Source organism: Pan paniscus, chromosome 3 (genome assembly GCF_029289425.2).
Source record: "Pan paniscus chromosome 3, NHGRI_mPanPan1-v2.0_pri, whole genome shotgun sequence".
Classification (NCBI taxonomy): domain Eukaryota; kingdom Metazoa; phylum Chordata; class Mammalia; order Primates; family Hominidae; genus Pan; species Pan paniscus.
In genome coordinates, this window is record NC_073252.2 from 166,117,554 (window position 1) to 166,138,939 (window position 21,386).

The 21,386-nt window shown below is 37.5% G+C and overlaps 1 protein-coding gene across 2 annotated transcripts in view; it reads right to left on the reverse strand.

Annotated features, from left to right (window-relative positions):
* Positions 1-3,366: 3,366 nt before the first annotated feature.
* Positions 3,367-21,386, reverse strand: part of DDX60L (DExD/H-box 60 like) — a 259,291-nt gene continuing 241,271 nt past the window's right edge. For both annotated transcript variants that reach the window (XM_055111991.2, XM_063603978.1), the window contains 4 exons: positions 20,304-20,446; positions 18,251-18,402; positions 7,782-7,844; positions 3,367-4,915 (listed from right to left, as the gene is read on the reverse strand). In XM_055111991.2, coding sequence (XP_054967966.1) covers positions 4,786-4,915; positions 7,782-7,844; positions 18,251-18,402; positions 20,304-20,446 — 488 coding nt within the window. In that variant the 3' untranslated portion in view covers positions 3,367-4,785. The remainder of the gene's footprint in view (positions 4,916-7,781; positions 7,845-18,250; positions 18,403-20,303; positions 20,447-21,386) is intronic.

Consider the following 21,386-nt stretch of genomic DNA (forward strand, 5'->3'; position numbering starts at 1 on the left):
GCATGGTTCCCCTGGTTATCAGTGACGGGGATAGGTGGGTTCACCAATCCTGACATCTGGGTGCTTCCTAGAACAAGGGGCTGTGCCCTAGGGCTGAGTTCACACAAGTGTGACCACTAGGCCAAAAGCTCTAGCAACCATAGCACTTCTGGCCATGAGTGAAAAGGGTAGGTGAGGTAGCCCATCCTGCCATCTGGGCATTTCCTGGGACAATGAGAGGCTGCAGCTGCCAGTTGAGTTCAAATCAAAGCAGAACCACTGGGCCAGAAGCTAGCACCAGTACCGACCCCCATTTGGCAAGTAGGGTGGAGCAGTCTTACTACTCCCAGGCACTACAACTATGGCCTCCATTGGAGCTACCATGCCAGATTCTGGTTTGCTATAGGGCCCAAGGCTTGTAGATGTCCCCTTTGTCTCAAGAGTTACTAAATTTCCAGGTGGTTCTATGCCTCAGCCTAGAAGCAGGGTAGGGGAAATGTGGATGGAAAGAGACAGACAGGGAGATCCTGTCATTTCCAGTATTGCACAGGCGCCTGTGAAGAGCATGAGTCACCCAGGGATCTCTTACTCACTTATCCTTTCCCATGTCAGAGAGGTTCTTCTGGCTCTATGATGAGCCCAGACAGGCTGGTGCCTGGCTTCACGACTCCCTGCTCTGTCCCCCTGCTACCTTGATGGATTCCAATGTGGTTTCTCTAATGCAGCCTTCAGGGTGAGTTTTCACTAGCTACTTTGTTTCCTTTCCATGAGAGTGGTGCTTCTAGTCTGCCATCTTAGCCCAATCCCCTTCGAGATTTTTATTTTGAAAAGGTAAATCATCGATTTAATTTCACTGGATGTTTCATATAAAGATACTGTCTTCAAATACTAATTATATTTGCAAAGCAAAAGAAGAATAAAAACAATATGTATAATCATCATTTAAACTCTGAATTTCAGAATTTTTAAGTCTCAAAAAGGGGAACATTTTTAGTAATATATTAGGTCAAACCTAAGTTGACTAAAATTATCTAACTGAATTCTTAGCCTAAGCAAAAATCTCATGAATCCATTTTATTTCTTTTTATATTTTATGTTGCCTTTTTGTAAGAAAACAATCTATAGAAATTCCAGAATTTTCTTTAAGAGGGTATTGTTTTAGTTAGGGGTCTCCAGAGAAACAGAAACAATAGAACATATACAGAGAGATATGAGGAGATTTATTTTAGGAATTGGCTCATGTGGTTATAAAAGTCAAGAAGTTCTGTGATCTGCCACTTGCAAGCTGGAGAAACAGGAAAGCAGGAAGTATAATTCAGTCCCAGCCCAAAGACCTGAGGATTGGCGATGGAGCCTGTGGGTTGCCAATGGTGTATGTCCCACTCTGAGTCCAAAAGCCCCAGAATCAGGAGTGCTGATGTCTAAGGGCAGCAGAAGATGGATGTATCTGTTCAAGCAAAGAAAGCAAATTTGCCTTTCCTCTACCTTTTTGTTCTATTCTGTCCCTCAGTAAATTGGATAATGCCTGCTCCTCTGTTCTTGCTTGCTGCCTACTTTATCCATGGAAGCCCATAGCAAATTAATTATTTTAAATTAACTATTTTAAATTTCCATTCTGATAATTTCAACACTTCTGCCAAGTCTGATTCTGACGCTTGCTCCATCTCTTCAAACTGGTTTTTTTGCCTTTTAGTAATTTTTTGCCCAGTAATTTTTTCTTGATAGCCAGATATAATGTACTGGGTAAAAAGAACTGCTGTAAACAACAGGTCTTTAGTAATGTGGCGGTAAGTTGTTGGGGGAGTGGTCTATAGTCCTATACAGTCATGCATTGCATAATGACATTTTGGTCAATGACAGACTGCATATATGGCAGTGGCCCCATAAGATTATAACACCATATATTTATTGTACCTTTTCTATGTTTAGATATGTTTAGCTATACAAATATTTACCATTGTGTTACAAGTACCTACAGTGTTGAGTACAGTAAAATGCTATACAGTCTTGTAGCCTAAGAGCAATAGTTTATACCACATGGTTTAGGAGTATAATAGGCTACACTATCTAAGTTCATGTAAGTACACTCCATAATGTTCACACAATGACAAAAATCACCTAACAATGTATTTCTCAGAACATGTTTCCATTAAGAAGAGACTTATGACTATAATTATTTCTGACATTTAGTGAGCTTTTGCCTCAAGACTATGAACTTTACAAGTGCTCCTCAGCTTTATTCTACGCCCTGCTTTAGGTGGGGTAGATGGCTAGAGTGGGCTGAAGTTGGGTATTTCCCTTCTAACAGGTGAGTTAGTCTCTGATAAAACTCCAGCAGGCTAGTCTCTGAGTAACTAGTTTCTCTTGAGGGCAGACCTTATTAAAAAGAACAGAGTGCTCTGGCACATTTTAAAACAGTTTATTTTATTTTACTCCTTCCAGAAGCATGAGGGGATTCTTCTCCAATATTCAGTTCCCAGATATAAAACTCACAGAAGCATGGCTCCCAGCTGAATGTATCCCCCTGGAGTTTTCAGCTGTCAGACGTGCCCACACTGAGCAATTCATTCATTAAAGTTCAGGTTTTCCTACTCCAGCACTATTTCCTGTGGAGGTTTCCGCCTCAGTATGTTGTGATTCTCTGTATCCACCTGCCTTTTGCTCGAATTTGAGGGGCCTGTGACATCACTTCTCTCAGGGATGTAGAATAATTATCAATTTTTCAGTTCGTTTCTATTTTCACTAATTAGGATGGAGTGGTTGATTCCAAGATTCTTACATGAGAAACCAGAAACTAGAAGTCACATCCATTTACTTTTAATTTGCATATGTCTTTATGTTTAAAAGAGGTTTCTTGTAGACAACACATAGTTGGTTATTGTGTTTTGATCCACTCTGACAATCTCTCTTTTGCTGTGTTTAAGCCTTTGATATTTAAAGTTATTATCTATAAAGCTGGATTAATATCTACTATGTTTGTTACTATGTGCTTATTTTAAATAAAAAAATTTAGGATTAGCCCTAAGAAAATAGTCACAAGTAAGATTCTGGCACATGACTAATATAAACCAATTTTGGGTTAAATTCTAAGGAAAAGAGGCTTTTCCATTTCTAGACAAAGTGTTTTTCTAAGCCTATGTAATGTATCTGTTAAGTAATGCCATATGATAAATGGTGTCTTGGTACATTCTGGATGATACAAAAGGTTATGTCTTTCACCCTGAGAAAGAAATGCTCTGTGTTCAAGGTCTAGGTCTAAAACAGATTTTGTAGTATGTGACCTAGGGCTGCAGTAAAGATAGATAGCAATGAAAGCAAAATACCTAATGCGTAGGTGTCTACAAATGGATGGACTAACAGATTTAACATAAGGAACACAACAGTAAATCAATTTAACGCCCTTTATTTTCTGATGGGTGCCAAGTCACTTACTACATAAACTACAACAATACCAAGTTTTCAGCTAATTGTTTGCTTAAAGAATCACAGAACTTACATTCAAGATTTCATTTACATACACAATTCACTTGAGGTTTTCTGGTTGAAACTTTCAATAGCTTTAAGAATTCTATTCTCTAATTTTTAAATCACCTGCAGTTTAAGCTTATTTAAGAAACTTTTTTCTCCTTCAGAGTACCGTATTCATTTATCACAGCAAAAAACGCACCTTTAAAGGTTTGTTTTTGTTATGGTTGCTGTTTGTTCCCTTATGTTTGTTTGTATGTTTGTTTTTTAAGTATGATATTGAGGGCAGAAACAATCTGAATTCCATATTCGGGTTCACAGGGTATATATATTTTTTCTGTTAGATACACACTCCTTAATCACTGCCAGGAAGTGTACTCTTGATCATTTAGAAAGAAGAAAGTGTAGGGGACTTAAACAAAATCTATCATTGCTATTGAACAAAACAGTTGAATCAGCATGTTCTGCTTTCAACAGGAAAGTGGTTTATAACTACTCCAAGTGACTGTCTTAGTCAATTCAGACTGCTTCAACAGAAAACCACAGAGTAGATGGCTAAACAACAAACATGTATTTCTCACAATCCTGGAGGCTGGAAAGTTCAAGATCATGGTGTAAGTAGATTCAGTTCTGTTGCGGGCTTGCTTCTTGGTCTGCAGATGGCCATCTTCCCATTGTATCATCCAGTGGTAGTGAGCAGAGATTGGAGAACAAGCTCTCCTGTCTCTCTGTTAAAGGCACTAATTACATCCAAGGAGCTCCACCCTCATGACCTATCATCTCCTAATACCATCACATTGAGGGTTAGAATTTCAATATAAAAATTTTGGAGGGGAGGGCACAAACATCCAGTCCACAGCAGTGAGTTTCTTGTAATCTCAGAAGTCTTCTTACATAACTAAATTGTTGTTCAGAATTGATTTGGGTCCTTTGTGATTTATTGATCATTAATTTAAAATTCAATTAACTTGGGGATGTATTGAAAACTTGACAATGTGAAACTAATTTTGCTATACATTAACTTTAACTACTAAAAAAAACACTACCGTTCATTAAGTCACCACCCAATCCCAATCACTTTTCTTACATTATCTCATTTAATCCTCAAAACAACTAGAGGTATTCATTTTTACTCCGGTTTTGCCAAAAATGAAGTTAAAGCTCAGATATATTACATAACTTAAAGTCATTCAGTTAGAAAATAGCAGAGCTAATATCTGAGTTTAATTCTGTTTGGCTCCAAGACAAACATTTTTTCCATTTCATTGTGTAAGCTTAATTATATCTCTCCTTGCAAAGGGATAAATACCACATAATCAGACTTGAAAGTTTTCCATGGTGTTATTCTAAATGATTTTGACTCATTTGAATTTGCGTTTCTTGAAGTTTCTCATAAAAGGTTTGACTCAATTGTTTAAATGCCAGGACTACATTGTCATGCTTATTTTCACATAGTTCACTCAAGGAGTCACTGTATAAATGATAATAATAATAAAAAAATAATGAGCCCACATTTTTATAACAATCAATATTATTAAAAGGTTAGCAGAAGTAATTCCCCCCAAAACCTATCAGATGTAAATATGGAGAAAAAGTACGCAGAATATTAATAAAATGCACAGTTATCTTGTAAAATCTTTACAACATACATCATGTATCTTGAGAAAGATGAAGATATATACCTTCACACAGTTCTTCTTTTTTTCTTTTTTCTTTTTCTTTTTTTTTTTTTTTGAGACAGAGTCTCGCTCTGTTGCCCAGGTTGGAGTGCAGTGGCGTGATCTGATCTCGGCTCACTGCAACCTCTGCCTCCTGGGTTCAAGCAATTCTCTGCCTCAGCCTCCCGAGTAGCTGGGATTACAGGCACCCGGCTAATTTTTATATTTTTAGTAGCGACAGGGTTTCACCATCTTGGCCAGGCTGGTCTTGAACTCCTGACCTCGTGATCCACCCGCCTCGGCCTCTCAAAGTGCTGGGATTACAGGCATGGGCCACCGTGTCCGGCCACAGTTCCTCTTTATATTACACCTAAACTTGCCCTGTGAGTTTGTAAGACCACGGAATTCCATATTCTTAGAACCTAGAAGTGTTATTCAACTTCTTTTCTTCTCTCTACACATCTCATGAAAGCCATATGGACTTCCTAATATAGGGACAATTATTTTTAAAAACCCACAGTCACCCAATTCAGTGGAAAAATATTCTGTCCCTATCCATATATCTTAGGATAGAAGCTGGGGTGAATGAGAGGAGACGTAGAAAAGTGAGTCCCTCAGCTACCTGACATGCTATTCGAGCATTGCAATCAATTGGGATTTGACATTTTGCCATCCTTTTCGTTTTCATGCTCCACCTTATTCACTCTAGAGCAGAGTTTCAGTTTTTTACTAGTCCTCAGTGGCTGAATATTAGGAATGATCACATCTTTATCTCTAAGTCTGAAATTCCTCCAGAGTTTCAGACCTATTATTCTATTGACTGCTGAACATTTCCCCCTGGATGTCTTATAGACAACACATGTGACATTTTAAATTCCAACTCATACTTTTTTATTGTCAGTTCTGAAGTCATCATCATGTATTCCTTACTTTCATTAACACTATCATTAACCAAATTAGAAACCCAATTTGTCATAATATCTCTTTCTCCATTGCATGAATTCCTCCTCTTAAATATTTCTCCAATCCTTATCATTCATTTCTACCACCACTGCCTAATTCAAGCCTTCATTTTCTCTCACATGGAATATGGGTATAGCCTCCAGCTTTAGCTCCCTGCTTTCAGTTTCTCTACCTCTTGAGTTAATCTATATACCCTGCCAGAATAATATCTCTAAAACATAGATCTATGTCATACTCATCCTTAGAAACTCCCCTTTGTCTACCATTTGTCTCACCTTTGTCTACCATTTTAAATCCAAACTTCATTGCCTAACAAATAAGACCCTTCGCATATACAACCAAATTTCTTTCAAAGACTCCACACTCACTTCTCAGCATTTTCCCCAGTCCCTGTCACAACCTCCACATTCTGTACTCCACCATCATTAGCTTGGGGCCTATCCCTGAATACATCAGGACTTTTAATATTTCTGTACATTTGGATACACAATTCTCCCTGCTTAAAATCTGACTACCCTAATTATTCTACTTAATTATCCTAATTAACTAGAATTATATTAAGTATAATTAATCTACTTAATGAATTTTCACTTCTCCTTTAAGACCTGATTGGAAATTACATCTTCTATAATGCTTTTTCCGATTATAGTAGTATTAATCATAAAGTTATTTATGTTATCTTAGTATTTTGTGTATAACTCAATCATAGCACTTACCACATATGACTGTCTACAAGAAAGTTTCTCCCATGACATTGAAGTGCCTGGAAGAGTGCCTCTAACACAGTAAGACCTTGATACTTTTATAATTGATAAATGAATGAAGGAATTATTTTTCCTGTTTAAACTCTTGAGATACATTTAAAATCTCCAAAGTTTCTCAGGCTACTCAAAGAGGTTGTAGCTTTGGTAGCTATAAGCCACTTGAGGAATCCTTTATGTAGAGATACTCCAAGTGGGCGAAGTAGGGTCATCCTAAGACTTTCACTCTTTGTAGAAAGCTTCCCAAAGGGTCAGACTCGGCTCAGACCAAGGAAGACCACAAATATGTCCTCACTAACAAGGAACTCTAAATAAATATTCTCCTTCCAAAACTGAATTTACATGAAAAACCACATACACTTGATAAAGAAGTAAGGACTAGAGGTAAGGAAAATGGAGCTAGACAAAAACTGGATGACCAATGGAGCATAGAGAAAGGAGTGCCCACATAGAGTTCATATTTGCTTGGGTCTCTGTTGAGCATTGGGCAGATGAACATAGGAAATCAATGGGAGATGCCAGAGTCTGGAAAAGGCACTGGGTACGAGAAAGATTTAACTGCTTTGAAGTGGATATAAACCAGAGACCTACTGAAGTCATTTATCTGACTCAGTGTGACTGCTCAGCATTTGTAGAAATTGAGTATAGTGAGAGTATAGCGAGGCCTGGAGATTTATGAAGTCATGAGGAAGAGCCTTCCAGGCTCTGATCCGAATGAAATTCAATTACAAATGGATTTGAGATGAATCTTAATACAAAAAAAACAGTGTGACAGTGTCCTGAGGAATGGGTCTACAGAGCCTTTGGATAGCTGAATTGTAGAGAACCTGGGAGGCTCAATAGTATCTTCAGAGTGCTCCTTCATGAGAATCACAAACTTACACAAAGGAAGAGCTATATGTTTGCTAAACTATCATTAAATAATTGAGAAAATCAAACTCAGCATGAAACATACCTGATAGCCTGAATGTTGAATGCAAAATCTTTCAAATACTTTAAAAGCTGTCCCATACGCATCCTAAAGAGAACAACATTTCTTAATTAAAAAGTATAAAAACATAAACATAAAAGAATTAACTCAAACTTTAATAGTGGTCTGTCCATGGCAGTTAATTTATCTGCCAAATGCACTCCCCGCTAACCATTCCATTGTATTAATCATAATGAAATTGAGAGGCATAGGTAAAAACCACAAAAAAAATTATTAAAGAGATAATTTGACCATTATCAAAGGGGGAGGGTGAAATATAAAAGTAAAGCTTAGAAGGGTCAATGAGGACTACAGATTAAAGTGAAAACAAAACAAGTTGATAGACTAATGTTATTTCTACTTACTTCTTCTACTTTCTTAGTTCTATTTCTACTTTCTTAGTTCTTCATAACTAAGAACTAGACCTAAGAAAAACAGATGTAGCTCAAGATTTGTCAAGAATAGGAGAACATTGAACAAGATGCAAGATGCCTCTGCCACACTGTCTCTCCTACCAGAAATGACTGGGAGTCAGGGTGGCTTCTTCCTACAGGAAAATGGTATGCAAAAGACTTCCAGCGGTTTCCATAGCCATCACAGATGCCAGCAGTTCTTGCTACAAGAGAGTCTCCCAGTCCTCACAGGCCCAGAATCTATTTTGGAGAGTTGTCAGAAGTTTAAGTAGTTTCGTTGCCCCAGAGTAAGAGCCCACATTGTGTATCTCCTCCTTCATGACCTAAGCAGCTATGGCATGATGACATTTTGAAGGCCAGTAGCCAATCTCTCTCTCCATCCCTGAAGCCCCACTATCATTTCACATCCAAAGCTATGTGGCAGCCCACCACCCACTGGGGAAAAGGCAGACATGCACAGCAAGAAAACCACTGAACAGGTGGCCAGGCCACTGCACCAGTGCATACTTGTGCTGCGTAGCCAGAAAAACCACCATGCCTGCCCCAACCCATGCCAGGCCTGGCAGCCAGGGCAGAGGTGGCCCCACCCCCTGAAAAGACTGCGGCACGCCAGTCAGCCCAGCATGCATTTACATGTGCCTGGCCTGACAGCCAGTTCAGCAGAGGCCTCACCTTCCCAGGGACACTGCCACACAGCCAGCAGTCCCACTACACATGCACTTGGCCCAATATCCAGTTCAACAGCAGCCCGACCTCCCCATAGACACTGCCACACAGCTGGCCAGCCCACATATGCCTGCACTCAAACCAACAGCAGTCCAACAGTGGTCTTACCTCCTCCAGAGACACTACTGCACAGCTGGCTGGCTCACTGCACCCACAGATACCCAGCTCAAGAGCCAGCCTGGTGATAGCCTCACTTCTCTGGAGAGTCCACCATACAGCCTGCTGGCACACTGAACCAAAATATGCCTGCCCCAAATAACCAGCTCAGTGCCCCTGCCCCCACCAAAACCATACCACCAACATCTGTAGCCTATCCTCCTGTAGATATCATACAAAAGAACCAAAAAAATCTTGGAGCTAAAGAATTCAATGCATTAAGTTTTAAAAGAATGAGAGCTTTAGCAACAGACTAGATCAAGCTAAAGAAATAATTTCTGAATTTGAAGACGGGTCTTTTGAAATAACCAGTCAAAGAGGGAAAAAGAATAAAAAGGAATTAAGAAACCGCATAGGACTTATGGGACACCATTAAATGAACAAATATTCACCTTATAGGGGCACCAGAGGGAGAAGTAGAGAGATATTTTGTTATTATTATTAACAAAATAATAGCTGAAAACTTCCCATGTCTTGGGAGATATATGCATCTAAGAAGCTCAAAAGTCCCCAATTAGTTTCAACCCACAAAGATACTCTCTGAGGCACATTATAACCAAACTGTCAAAAGTCAAAGACAAAGAATTCTAAATGCTGAAGAAAAAAGCATCAAGTCACACATAAGGGAATCCTCATGAGACTATCAGCAGATTCCCAGCAGAAACCTCACAGGCCAGGAAAGAATGGAATGATATATTCAAAGTGCTGAAAGAAAAAGAAAAGTCAGTCAAGAATACTACATCCAGGAAAGCTATCCTTCAGAAATGAAGGAGAAATAAAGATCTTCCCAGACAAGCAAAAGCTGAGGAAATTTATCACTACTAGTCTAGGCTTACAAGAAATCTTAAGTGAATGCTACAACTAAAAATGAAAGAATGATCATTACTATCACAAAAATATTTGAAAGATTAAAACTCATCGATAGAAGTAAATTCGTAATCAAATTCAGAATAACCTCATGCTGTCTGGGTGCTACGGAAATCCTTCAGTTCTCTAGTCTGAAAGCTTTAAGTCAAAATGGTGAAAAAACAACAACACCTACAATTAATGACTAAAGAATACACAATAGATAAAGATGTAAATTAAGTCAACAAAAACAGAAATTATTGTGGGGAAGCGAGAAAGTCTAAAATATTTTTATGTGACCAAAGTTAAGTTGTTATCAGCATAAAATAGTCTATTATAACTACAAGACTCTTTATGTTAGCACATGATAACCACAAAGAAAGAACTTAGAGCAGGCACACAAATGAGAAAAAAGAAGAAAATAAAGCTTAGCACCACAGAAAACCACCAAACCACAGACATAAACAACAAGAGAGGAATAAAGGAACAAAGAATCTACAAAACGACCAGAAAACAATGAACAAAATGGCAGATGTAAGTTCTTACCTACTTATAATTACCTCGAAAATAAATAAAGTCTCCAGTTAAAAGATACAGAGTGAATGGATTTTATTTTAAAGGTAACAGAGTAAAACCCTGTCTGTACAAAAAAGAAAAATAAAAAATTAGCCAGGTGTGGTGGTGTGCACCTGTAGTCCTAGCTACTCAGGAGGCTGAGCTGGGAGGACTGAATGAACCCAGGAGTTGGAGGCTGCAGTGAGCTATGATTGTGCCACTGTACTCCAGCCCCAGTGACAGAGAGAGACTCCGTCTCTTAAAAAAATTCACTCAATGTACAATTGTATGCTGACTACTACAGAATCACCTCACCATTAAAGACAGGCATAGAATGAAAGTGAAGGAAGGGACAAAGATATCCCAGGCAAACAGAAATCAAAAGTGAGCAGGAGTAGCAATACTTATATCAGATAAAATGAACTTTAAGACAAAAACTATAAAAAGGACAAAGTCATTATATAATGATAAAGGAATCAATTCAACAAGAGCATTGTAATTCTATATACCAAAACATCCAAATATATAAAGCAATTATTATTAGATCTAAAAAGAGAGACAAACTGCAGTATAATAATATTAGGGACTTCAACATCCCACTTTCAACAATGAATGGGTCATCCAGGCGAAAAAATAACAAGGAATCATCAGAATTAAACTGCACCATAGACCAAATTGACCTAACAGCCTTTTTTTAGAGACAGGGTCTTGCTATGATGCCTAGGCTGGTCTTGAACTCCTGACCTCAAGTGATCATCCCACCTCAACCTCCCAAAGTGCTGGGATTACAGGTGTGGGCCACTGTGCCTGGCTGATATTTTTTACAGAATATTCTGTCCAACAGCTTCAGAATGCACATTTTTCTCAACTGTACATGGAACATTCTCTTGGATAGATCATATGTTTGATCACCAAACAAGTCTGAACAAATTTAAGAATATAGAGATCATATCAAGTAACTTTTCTGAGCAAAATGGTATAAAACTAGAAATCAGCAACAAGAAATGCTCTGGAAAATTTACAAATACATGGAAATTAAACAATTACTCTTAAAAAAAAACCCAACAGATCAATAAGCAAATTAAAAGGGAAATTTAAATATTTCTTAAGACAAATGAGAAAGGAAACACATTATAACAAAACTTATGGAACACAGAAAAAGCAGTTTTAAAATGGAATTTATAGCAATAAAGGCCTAAATCAAAAAAGAAGAAAGATTTTTACTAAACAATCAAACGATGCACCTCAAGAAACTTAATATACAAGAACAAACTAAACCCAAAACTGGTAGAAGGAAAGAATAAAGCTTAAAGAAGCAGACGTAAACAAAATAGAGGCAAAAAATGCAATTTGAAAGGTCAATGAAATGAAGATGGTTTTAAAAAGATAAACAAAATTGATAAACCTTTAGCTAGACTAAGAAAAAAAGAGGGAAGACTAAAATAAATAAAATTAGATATTAAAAAGGAGACATTACAACAGTTCCACAGAAGTACAAAAAATAATAAGATACTATTATCAACAACTATACACTAACACATTTGATAACATGGAAGAAATGGTTAAGTTCCTGGACATATACAACTTCCCAAAATTAAATAAAGAAGAAATAGAAAATCTAAACAGAGCAGTAATGAGAGAAGAAATTCAACTAGTAATCATAAGTTTTCATCAGAAAAAAAAAAAAGCCCACGACTTAATGGCTTCACTGCTGAATTCTACCAAACATTTAAAGAAGACTAATACCAATCCTCTTCAAACTATTAAGGGAATTTAAGAGGAGGGACTACTTCCAAATTTTTTTTACAAGACCAACATTATTCTGACTCCAAAACCAGACAAGGATACAGCAACAACAACAAAAATTATAGGCCAATATCTCTGATAAACACAAATCCAAAAATTCTCAACAAGATACTAGCAAACCAAATTCAAAAGCACATTAAAAATGTCATTCAATAAGATCAAGGGGGATTTATCCAGGGAATGCAAGGATAGTGCAATATATGCAAATCAATAAATGAGATAAATCGCATTAACAGGAAAACAAAAACCATATGATCTTTCAATAGATACAGAAAAGGCATTTGACAAAATTCAAAACATCCCTTCATAATAAAAACTCTTAACAAATTAGGTATAGAAGATATGTACCTCAACACAATAAAAGCCATATATGACAAATCCATAGCTAACATCATACGATCAGGAATAAGACAAGGATGCCGACTTTCACCATTTTTATTCAACATAGTACTAGTAGTCCTAGCCAGGGCAAGCAGACAAGAGAATAAATAATTAAAGACATCCAAATTGGAAAGGAAAAAGTCAGATTGTCCCTGTTTTCAGACAAGATCTTATATACAGGAAACCCTAAAGACTTAATGAAAAACTGCTAGAACTGATCAACAAATAATATAAATTTGCAGGATACAAAATTAACACACAGAAATCAGTAGTGTTTCTATGCAATAATAGCAAACTGTCTGAAAATAAAAAGTTTTTTAAAACAAATTCATTTACAATAGCTACAAAAAATTAGATAATAAATAAACAAGAAGGTAAAAGATCTCTACACTGAAAACTGTAAAACATTGATGAAAGAAATTAAAGAGGACACTAAGAAATGAAAAGATATTCCATGTTCAGGGAATGAAAAAAATAGTATTGTTAAAATGGCCACACTACCCAAAATGATCTATAAATTTAATACAATCTCCATTAAAATACCAATGACATTTTTTACAAAAATAGGGAAAAAAATCCTAAAATTTGTAGGAAACCACAAAAGTCCCAAATATGCAAAGCAATCCTCAGCAAAAAGAATGCAGCTAGAGGCATCACACTGACTTCAACACACTATATACTACAAAGCTATCATAAACAAAACAGTATGATTCCATCATAAAAACCACATACTTTGACCAATGAAACAGTAGAAAACCCAGAAATAAATCCACACATTTACACCCAACTGATTTTTTATAAATTAGCTTTTCCCTCATGTGTGCCAAGAACACACACGAGGGAAAAGGGAATGTGTGTTTAATATGTTATGCCATTATATTATATGTTAATATATTATATGCTATTATATATGTGTTTAATAGGTTATGCTGATATGTTATATGTTAATATGTTAATAACATATTAAATATAATAGCATAATATAATATGCTAATATGTCAATATATGATGTCGGGAAAATTAGATATACACATGCACAAGAATGAGATTAGACTCCTACTTCTCACCATATACAAAAATCTACTCAAAATGGTTAAAGACTTAAATGTAAAATCTGAAACTATGAAACAATTAATATGGTTTGGCTGTGTCTCCACACAAATCTCATCATGAATCTTAACTCCCACAATTACCACATGTCGTGGGAGGAACCCAGTGGGAGGTTATTGATTTATGAGGGCAGGTCTTTTCTGCACTGTTCTTGTGATAGTGAATGAGTCTCATGAGACCTGATGGTTTTAAAAACAGGAATGTCCCTGTACAAGCTCTCTTTTCTCATCCGCCACCATGTGAGACGTGCCTTTCACCTTCTGCCATGATGGTAAGGTCTCCACAGCCCTATGGAACTCTAAGTCCAATAAAACTTTTTCTTTTGTAAGTTGTCCAGTCTTGGGCATGTCTTTATCAGCAGTGTGAAAATGAACTAACACAGTAAATTGGTACCAGTAGAGTGGGGTGCTGCTGAAAAGATAACTGAAAATGTGGAAATGATTTTGGAACTGGGTAACAGGCAGAGGTTGAAACAGTTTGGAAAGCTCAGAAGAAGATAGGAAAACGTGGGAAAGTTTGGAACTTCCTAAAGACTTGTTGAATGGCTTTGCCCAAAATGCTGATAGCAATATGGACAATAAAGTCCAGTCTAAGGTGGTCTCAGATGGAAATGAGGAACTTATTGGGAACTGGAGCAAAGGTAGCTCTTGTATGTTTTAGCAAAGAGACTGGCAGCATTTTGCCCCTGCCCTAGAGATTTATGGAACTTAGAACTTGAGAGAGATGATTTAGGGTACCTGGAGAAAGAAATTTCTAAGCAGCAAAGCATTCAAGAGGTGACTTGGGTACTGTTAAAGGCATTCAGTTTTATAAGAGAAGCAGAGCATAACAGTTTGGAAAATTTGCAGCTTGGCAATGCAATAGAAAAGAAAATTCCATTTTCTGAGGAGAAATTTAAGCCAGCTGCAGAAATTTGCATAAGTAACAAGGAGCCTGACGTTAATCCCCAAGACAATGGGGTAAATGTCTCCAGGATGTGGCAGAGGTCTTCATGGCAGACCCTCCCATCAGAGGTCTGGAAACCCAGGAGGAAAAAGTGGTTTCATGGGCCAGGCCCAGGGTCCCTGTGCTGTGTGCAGCCTAGGGACTTTGTGCCCTGTGTCCCAGCTGCTCCAGCCATGGCTGAAAAAGGCTAATGTAGAGCTTGAGCCATGGCTCCAAAGGGTGCAAGCCCCAAGCCTTGGTAGCTTCCACATGGTGTTCAGCCTGCAGGTGCACAGAAGTCAATAATTGAGATTTGGGAACCCCTGCCTAGATTTCAGAAGATGTATGGAAACGCCTGGATGCCCAGGCAGAAGTTTGCTGCAGGAGCAGGGCCCTCATGGAGAACCTGTTCTCAGGCAGTGCAGAAGGAAAATGTGGGGTCAGAGCCCCCATGCAGAATCCTAAGTGGGGCACTGCCTAGTGGAGCTGTGAGAAGAGGGCCACTATCCTCTGTACCCCAGAATGGTAGACCCACTGAAAGCTTGCACTGTGCACCTGGAAAAGCCACAGACACTCAATGCCAGCCTGTGAAAGCAGCCAGGAGGGAGGCTGTACCCTGCAAAGCCAAAGGGGTGGAGTTGCCCAAGACTATGGAAACCCACCTCTTGCATCAGCATGGCTCGGATGCAAGACATGGAGCCAAAAGAGATCATTTTGGAGCTTTAAGATTTGACTGCCCTGCTGGATTTCAAATTGCATGGGGCCTGTAGCCCCTTTGTTTTGGCCAATTTCTCCCACTTGGAATGGCTGTATTTACCCAATCCTCATACCCCCATTGTATCTAGGAAGTAACTAACTTGCTTTTGATTTTACAGGCTCATAGATGGAATGGACTTGCCTTGTATCAGATAAGACATTGGACAGTAGACTTTTGAGTTAATGCTGAAATGAGTTAAGACTCTGGGGGACTGCTGGGAAGGCATGATTGGTTTTGAAATGTGAGGACATGAGATTTGGGAGGGGCCAGGGGCAGAATGATATAGTTTGCCTGTGTCCCCACCCAAATCTTATCTTGAATTGTAACTCCCACAATTCCCATGTGTCATGGGAGGAACCCGGTGGGAGGTGACTGAATTATGGGGGCAGGTCTTTCCTGAGCTGTTCTCCTGATAGTGAATGAGTCTCACAAGGTCTGATGGTTTTAAAAATGGGAGTTTCCCTGCACATGCTCTCTTCTCTTGTCTGCGGCCATGTAAGACATGTCTTTCAACTTCTATCATGATTGTGAGGTCGCGGAACTGTAGGTCAAATAAACCCCTTTCTTTTTAAATTGCCCAGTCTTGGGTATGTCTTTATCGGCAGTGTGAAAACAAACTAATACAGCGATTAAAAACAAACAAACAAACAAACAAACAAAAAAACAGCAGAAAAACTTCATGATATTGGACTGGGCAAGGATTTTTAAAATAAGATCTCAAAAACAGAAGCAATAAAAGCAAAATTAGACAAAAGAGATTACATCAAACTAAAAAGTTTTCCACAGTAAAGAAAACAACAGAGTGAAGAGATAACCTATAAGATGGGAGAAAAATATCTACACACTATACATCAGACAAAAGATTCATATCCAGAATACATAAGAAACATAACAGCAAAAAAAAATCTATTTAAAAATGGGCAAAAAACTTTAATAGACATTTCTCAACAGAAAGTATACAAAAGGCCAACAGGTATATGAAAAAATGTTCACTATCACTAAGCATCATAAAATGCCAATCAAAACCACCATCAAATACCACCTCACTCTAGTTAGCATGGCTATTAATAATAAAAAGACAAAAGAAAGCAAGTGTTGGTGTGAATGTGAAGGAAAGGGAACCCTTACATGCTGTGGGTAGGATTATAAATGAGTATATCCATTATGGAAAACAGTGTGTAAATTCTTCAAAACATTAAAACTAGAATTACGATAAGATCAAGCAATCCCACTACTAGATATATATCCAAAGAAATTAAATCAGTATGTCAAAGAGATATCTGCACTCCCATCCTTATTGCCACACTATTTACAATAGCTATGATATGGAATCAACTTAAGTGTCCAACAGTGGATGAATAGATAAAGAAAATGTGGTACATATACACAATTAGATACTATTCAGCCATAAAAAGGAATGAAATCCTGTCATTTGTGGCAACATGAATCAATCTGGAGGACATTATGTTAAGTGAAATAATCCAGAGACAGAAAGAAAAATATTGCATGATATCACTCACATGTAAAGTTTAAAAAGAAGAAAAATTAATAAAATAGAAGTAGAGGGTAGAATAATGGTTACAAAGATTGGGGAGGGGAAGAGAAAGGAGAAGGTGGGCAGAGGTTGATCAACATGTACAAAATTACAGTAAGTAGACAGGAGGAATAAGTTCTAGTGTTTTATTGCACAGTAAGGTACGTATAGTTAACAGCATTGTATTGTAGATTACAAAGTAGCCAGAAGAGAGGTTTTGAACATTCTCACCACAAAAAAATGGTAAGTGCATAAGGTGATGGGTACCCTGGCTAACCTGATTTGATCATTATGCAACATGTATGTTTCACAATATCAAACTGTATCCTATATATATGTGCAGTTACAATATGTCAATTTAAAAACTTTAAAAAGAACAGCATTTAAATATTTAAAACTTATTTTTATCAGAATTATTTTAAAATGTATGTAAAATACATATAGAATTCCTGAATCACTGTTTAAAAGCATGACTTTCCCCATTTCTACCTACTTGTTTCCATGGCTAAATTCTTCACGTTCCATGTGAATTCTAAGTATTCATCCTTCTTTACTGCTTTGTAAAATGTTTTCCATGTCAAAGAACTAGAACAAGTGTCACTTTCTAACAGACACCTGCTAAGTTAACTTTCTCAAAATGTAAGTTTCAGATCTTTTCCCTCCATGTCACATTTGTGGGAAAAAAATAAATATTAATTTATTTCATAAAAAATATTTATTTCATTAAAAATATTAATTTATTTCATAAAAAATAATATTTTATATACTCCTAGAAATCAACATTCTTTCTTAATGAATAGTTAGTGTAATGGTAAATTATACTAATAATTTAGTATAGTTTGTTACTAAATTATATTAAGAGAAATGTTAGTATAATTAAAATATCTTTTTGAGCTTTGTAATATATCCAAATTTTCTGTCTTCAGAATTACATTCACCAGAACTAGTTCAAGTGCCAAAATTTTGGTAGTAGCCCCAAAATCCCAAATAATACTGGAGTTTCTAATCACCAGAAATCAGTCTTCTACGAAGTGATCTAGTATGTTTTTTATGATTCATCTGTATTTTAAACTCTTAAAAGATTAGGTATTAAAATTTCTATTAAAAAATATATAATATAAATTTATGTTTATATAACTATATAATGTAAATTATATGCTGTTACGTATATAATATGAATATACAATAATAAAACATAGATATATATGTATGTATATATTTTACAGAAACATACCCATAAACCTACCCATTTTTTTGGTCTAATCTTGTCAAGCAGTTGTGTTTATAGAAATTGAGCACATATGCATTTAGTGGCATTCTCCTTCCTCGGTTATCTAATTTCCATGGCCACAGCAGAGGAGCCTGAGTGCCACTAACACCGACTGTGCGCAGGATGACCTGAAGAAAGACATTTTCTATTACTTCGTTATTGATATGTAAAGAGTAACTGTTTGCAGTTTGAGATTTCCTTTGTATGAATCTGTTTCTTAAAGTACGTTCTGAAGAAGTTGAAGTGAAGGAGGCAGGCAGAGGGGGATTCCCATGGGGGTTGAGGGAAATAGGGCCCATTACAGTGAGGGAAAGGGCGTGTTACAGACACTGGCCAGTGTGACACTAAGCATGCCTCGGGAATGGGCAGCACCGCTGAGGGAAATAGGAACTCTCGCAGCATACTGAAGGCAGTTTCAACCATCCAACTACAATACTGTTAGCAACATTCACTAAGGAAAAATAAATAGAAGCTGATTTTAAGGTAGAATTTTCATCGTTATCTTCATTGGTGCACAGAATGACCTTGAAAGGAGTGTCATGTAGCTAGTGTCTCCCTGTGCTCACAGGGAGAATAAAATGAAACAGCACAAACCTCTGGGCTCCAGAGAGAAGAAAAAAGTGGCAGAGGAGGAGGTAGAAGGGGAGAAAATGAAGAGAAGCAAAACAAACAAACAAAAACTAAGTCTCCGTGGTTCTGGGCACATTAGACAAATTAATCTGTACAGAATCAGAAGGAATCTGCAAATTCTGCCAGTGCATGGGTAAAATTAAACTGTGGAGCAAGTTGGAATAAAAATACAAGTTCAGGCCAGGCATGGTGGCTCATGCCTGTAATCCTAGCACTCTGGGAAGCTGAGGTGGGTGGATTGCTTGGGCCCAGGAGTTCAAGATCAGACTGGGCAATATGCTGAAATCCATCTCTACTAAAAATATAAAAAATTAGCTGGGCATGCTGGCACGTGCGTGTAGTTCCAGGTGTATGGGAGACTGAGGTGGGAGGATCACCTGAGCCCCGGAAGTTGAGGATGCAGTGAGCCGAGATAGTGCCACTGCACTCCAGCCTGGGCAACAGAGTGAGACCCTGTCACAAATAAAAAGGGGGGAAAGGGAGGGGAGTCGAGGGAAGGGGAGGGGAGGGAAGGGAAGGGAAGATACAAAAGTTCAATGAGAAAAATACATAATGTAGAATTTGTAACTTTGAAGAAGTTGTTTGATCATCTGTGTTCTTTTCTATTTGTTTACTTTGGGTATCAAATAGCTTTGATATCTATATTCTTTTGGATAAACTTTTAAATAATTTAACAGTTCTTTTAAAATGTCAACATTTATAATGAACCTGAAATTGCATTAGCAGCTATTAAAATTTTGGTTAACAAAATTTTTAGATATCAACCCAAACTGTGCAAGAAGATTCACGATTTTTAAAAATTCCTTTAAACGTTACATATGCAAAAATACTTGAAGAGCATATTTGACATGATGTGTGACTCTCTGACTCAGGGATAAAAGAAGCCAGTGCACAATGTCAATCTTTATTATTAAATATATTCAATGTGGAATTTATTTCTCATATTTCAAATTGAATCTAAAATCTCCCAGCACCCTAATATTTTATCCAGAACCTCCCAGAGGTTCTAATGCTTTGTGGCCCCCTTTGTGGACCACTGTCCCCAAAGATCCATGTGGTCTGGAGTAGAAAAGCACTATGAGGTCTATGATCAATTTTGGAAAAATGTGAGCTGCTTTCTTTTCCTCTTCCCACAGCAAACCTGTGGCAAACCTCATTAAAAAAATGAGAAAAAAACAGTGGTGTCTGAAATTTTAGACAAAGAAGCAGGGTTTCTCAGGCCAACTCCATAGAGCATAAATCACACTGGCCTCCAGGGCTTCATTCTCTTAGACAATGATGCTCATCAGTGGACATTTTTCAGTGTTTGGGGTTTGAGGTCCTATCAAGGCTTCACAGCAATGTAACCCCACTCTGTCTGTTAAACACATTTTGTACATAAGATGTATCCTTCACTTACCTGGTTGATAGTCTCTGGTCTAAGCAAATCGTTATCTGTGTTCCCCGAAAGACAAACAAATGGTGAAATGGCTACTCTTCCTTCCTTGCAGCTCATCAAGTGAGACACGAGTTGGGAGTCTTCACATTCTTTACCTGTGAATTCTGACCATTTTGGACTAGGTCACGTTAGGTTTTAAAAATCAGCCCAAATGTTAACCCTTTTAAACTCACTGTAGGTCAAGCCACAGTAGGTGACATTCATCTCATCAGAATGAAAACTGATTGAGATATGGTGCATAAAGTCATTAACACAGCTTGGCACAGAGTAATCATTCAATCCATGTTGACTATTAACTTATTATCATTACTTTTTTTTATTACCTGTTATTTTTGCCTATGAACTCAGATATAACCTCAGAAACCTCCTAGACATGATGTTCAGGCAGCTCCTACCAGTGGATTTGGAGCTGGCATAAGAGATAAAACAGAGGTTCCGTCCAGCGAGTACCATCTCGCTGGACTTGGAAGGCACCAAGTCATGCACTCAGGTCTGGCTCGTTTTTCCCATCATGACACAATCACACACTCCCATCATCTTTTCTCTGCACTACTTTCCTTGCTTCCACCATTATTGTCTGCATTTGCTCATGCTGTGTCCTACATCAACAAATCTTGAGTAACTACAATGCTTACCTCCCTGTCTTTTACTCCAACTAAGACTATATTAGGAGACAGGGGAATATGAGAATCATTTTATGGCTCCACTCTTTACTCTTAGTCTAGCTTCTTCTTTCCATTTATTCTCCCCTAAAAGTTTCCTGCTATAAAATTGAAATTTGGAAGCTTAGTTACTTTGCAATACCAGTTACTCCTCAATCAAGAACAAATAATTGAAGCAAAGAATGATATTTGCAACGTCCGCTAGAACTTTCCATAATGATAGAAATATTCTACCTCTACTGTGTCCAAAGTAGAAGCCACTAGCACTGGAAAGTTAACGTGACTAAAGCTAAAGTGACTAAAGAATTAACTTTTCAATTGTTTTATTTTTAATCAACTTAATTTAAATAGTGACACGTAGCTGGCTGGTGGCTACCACGTT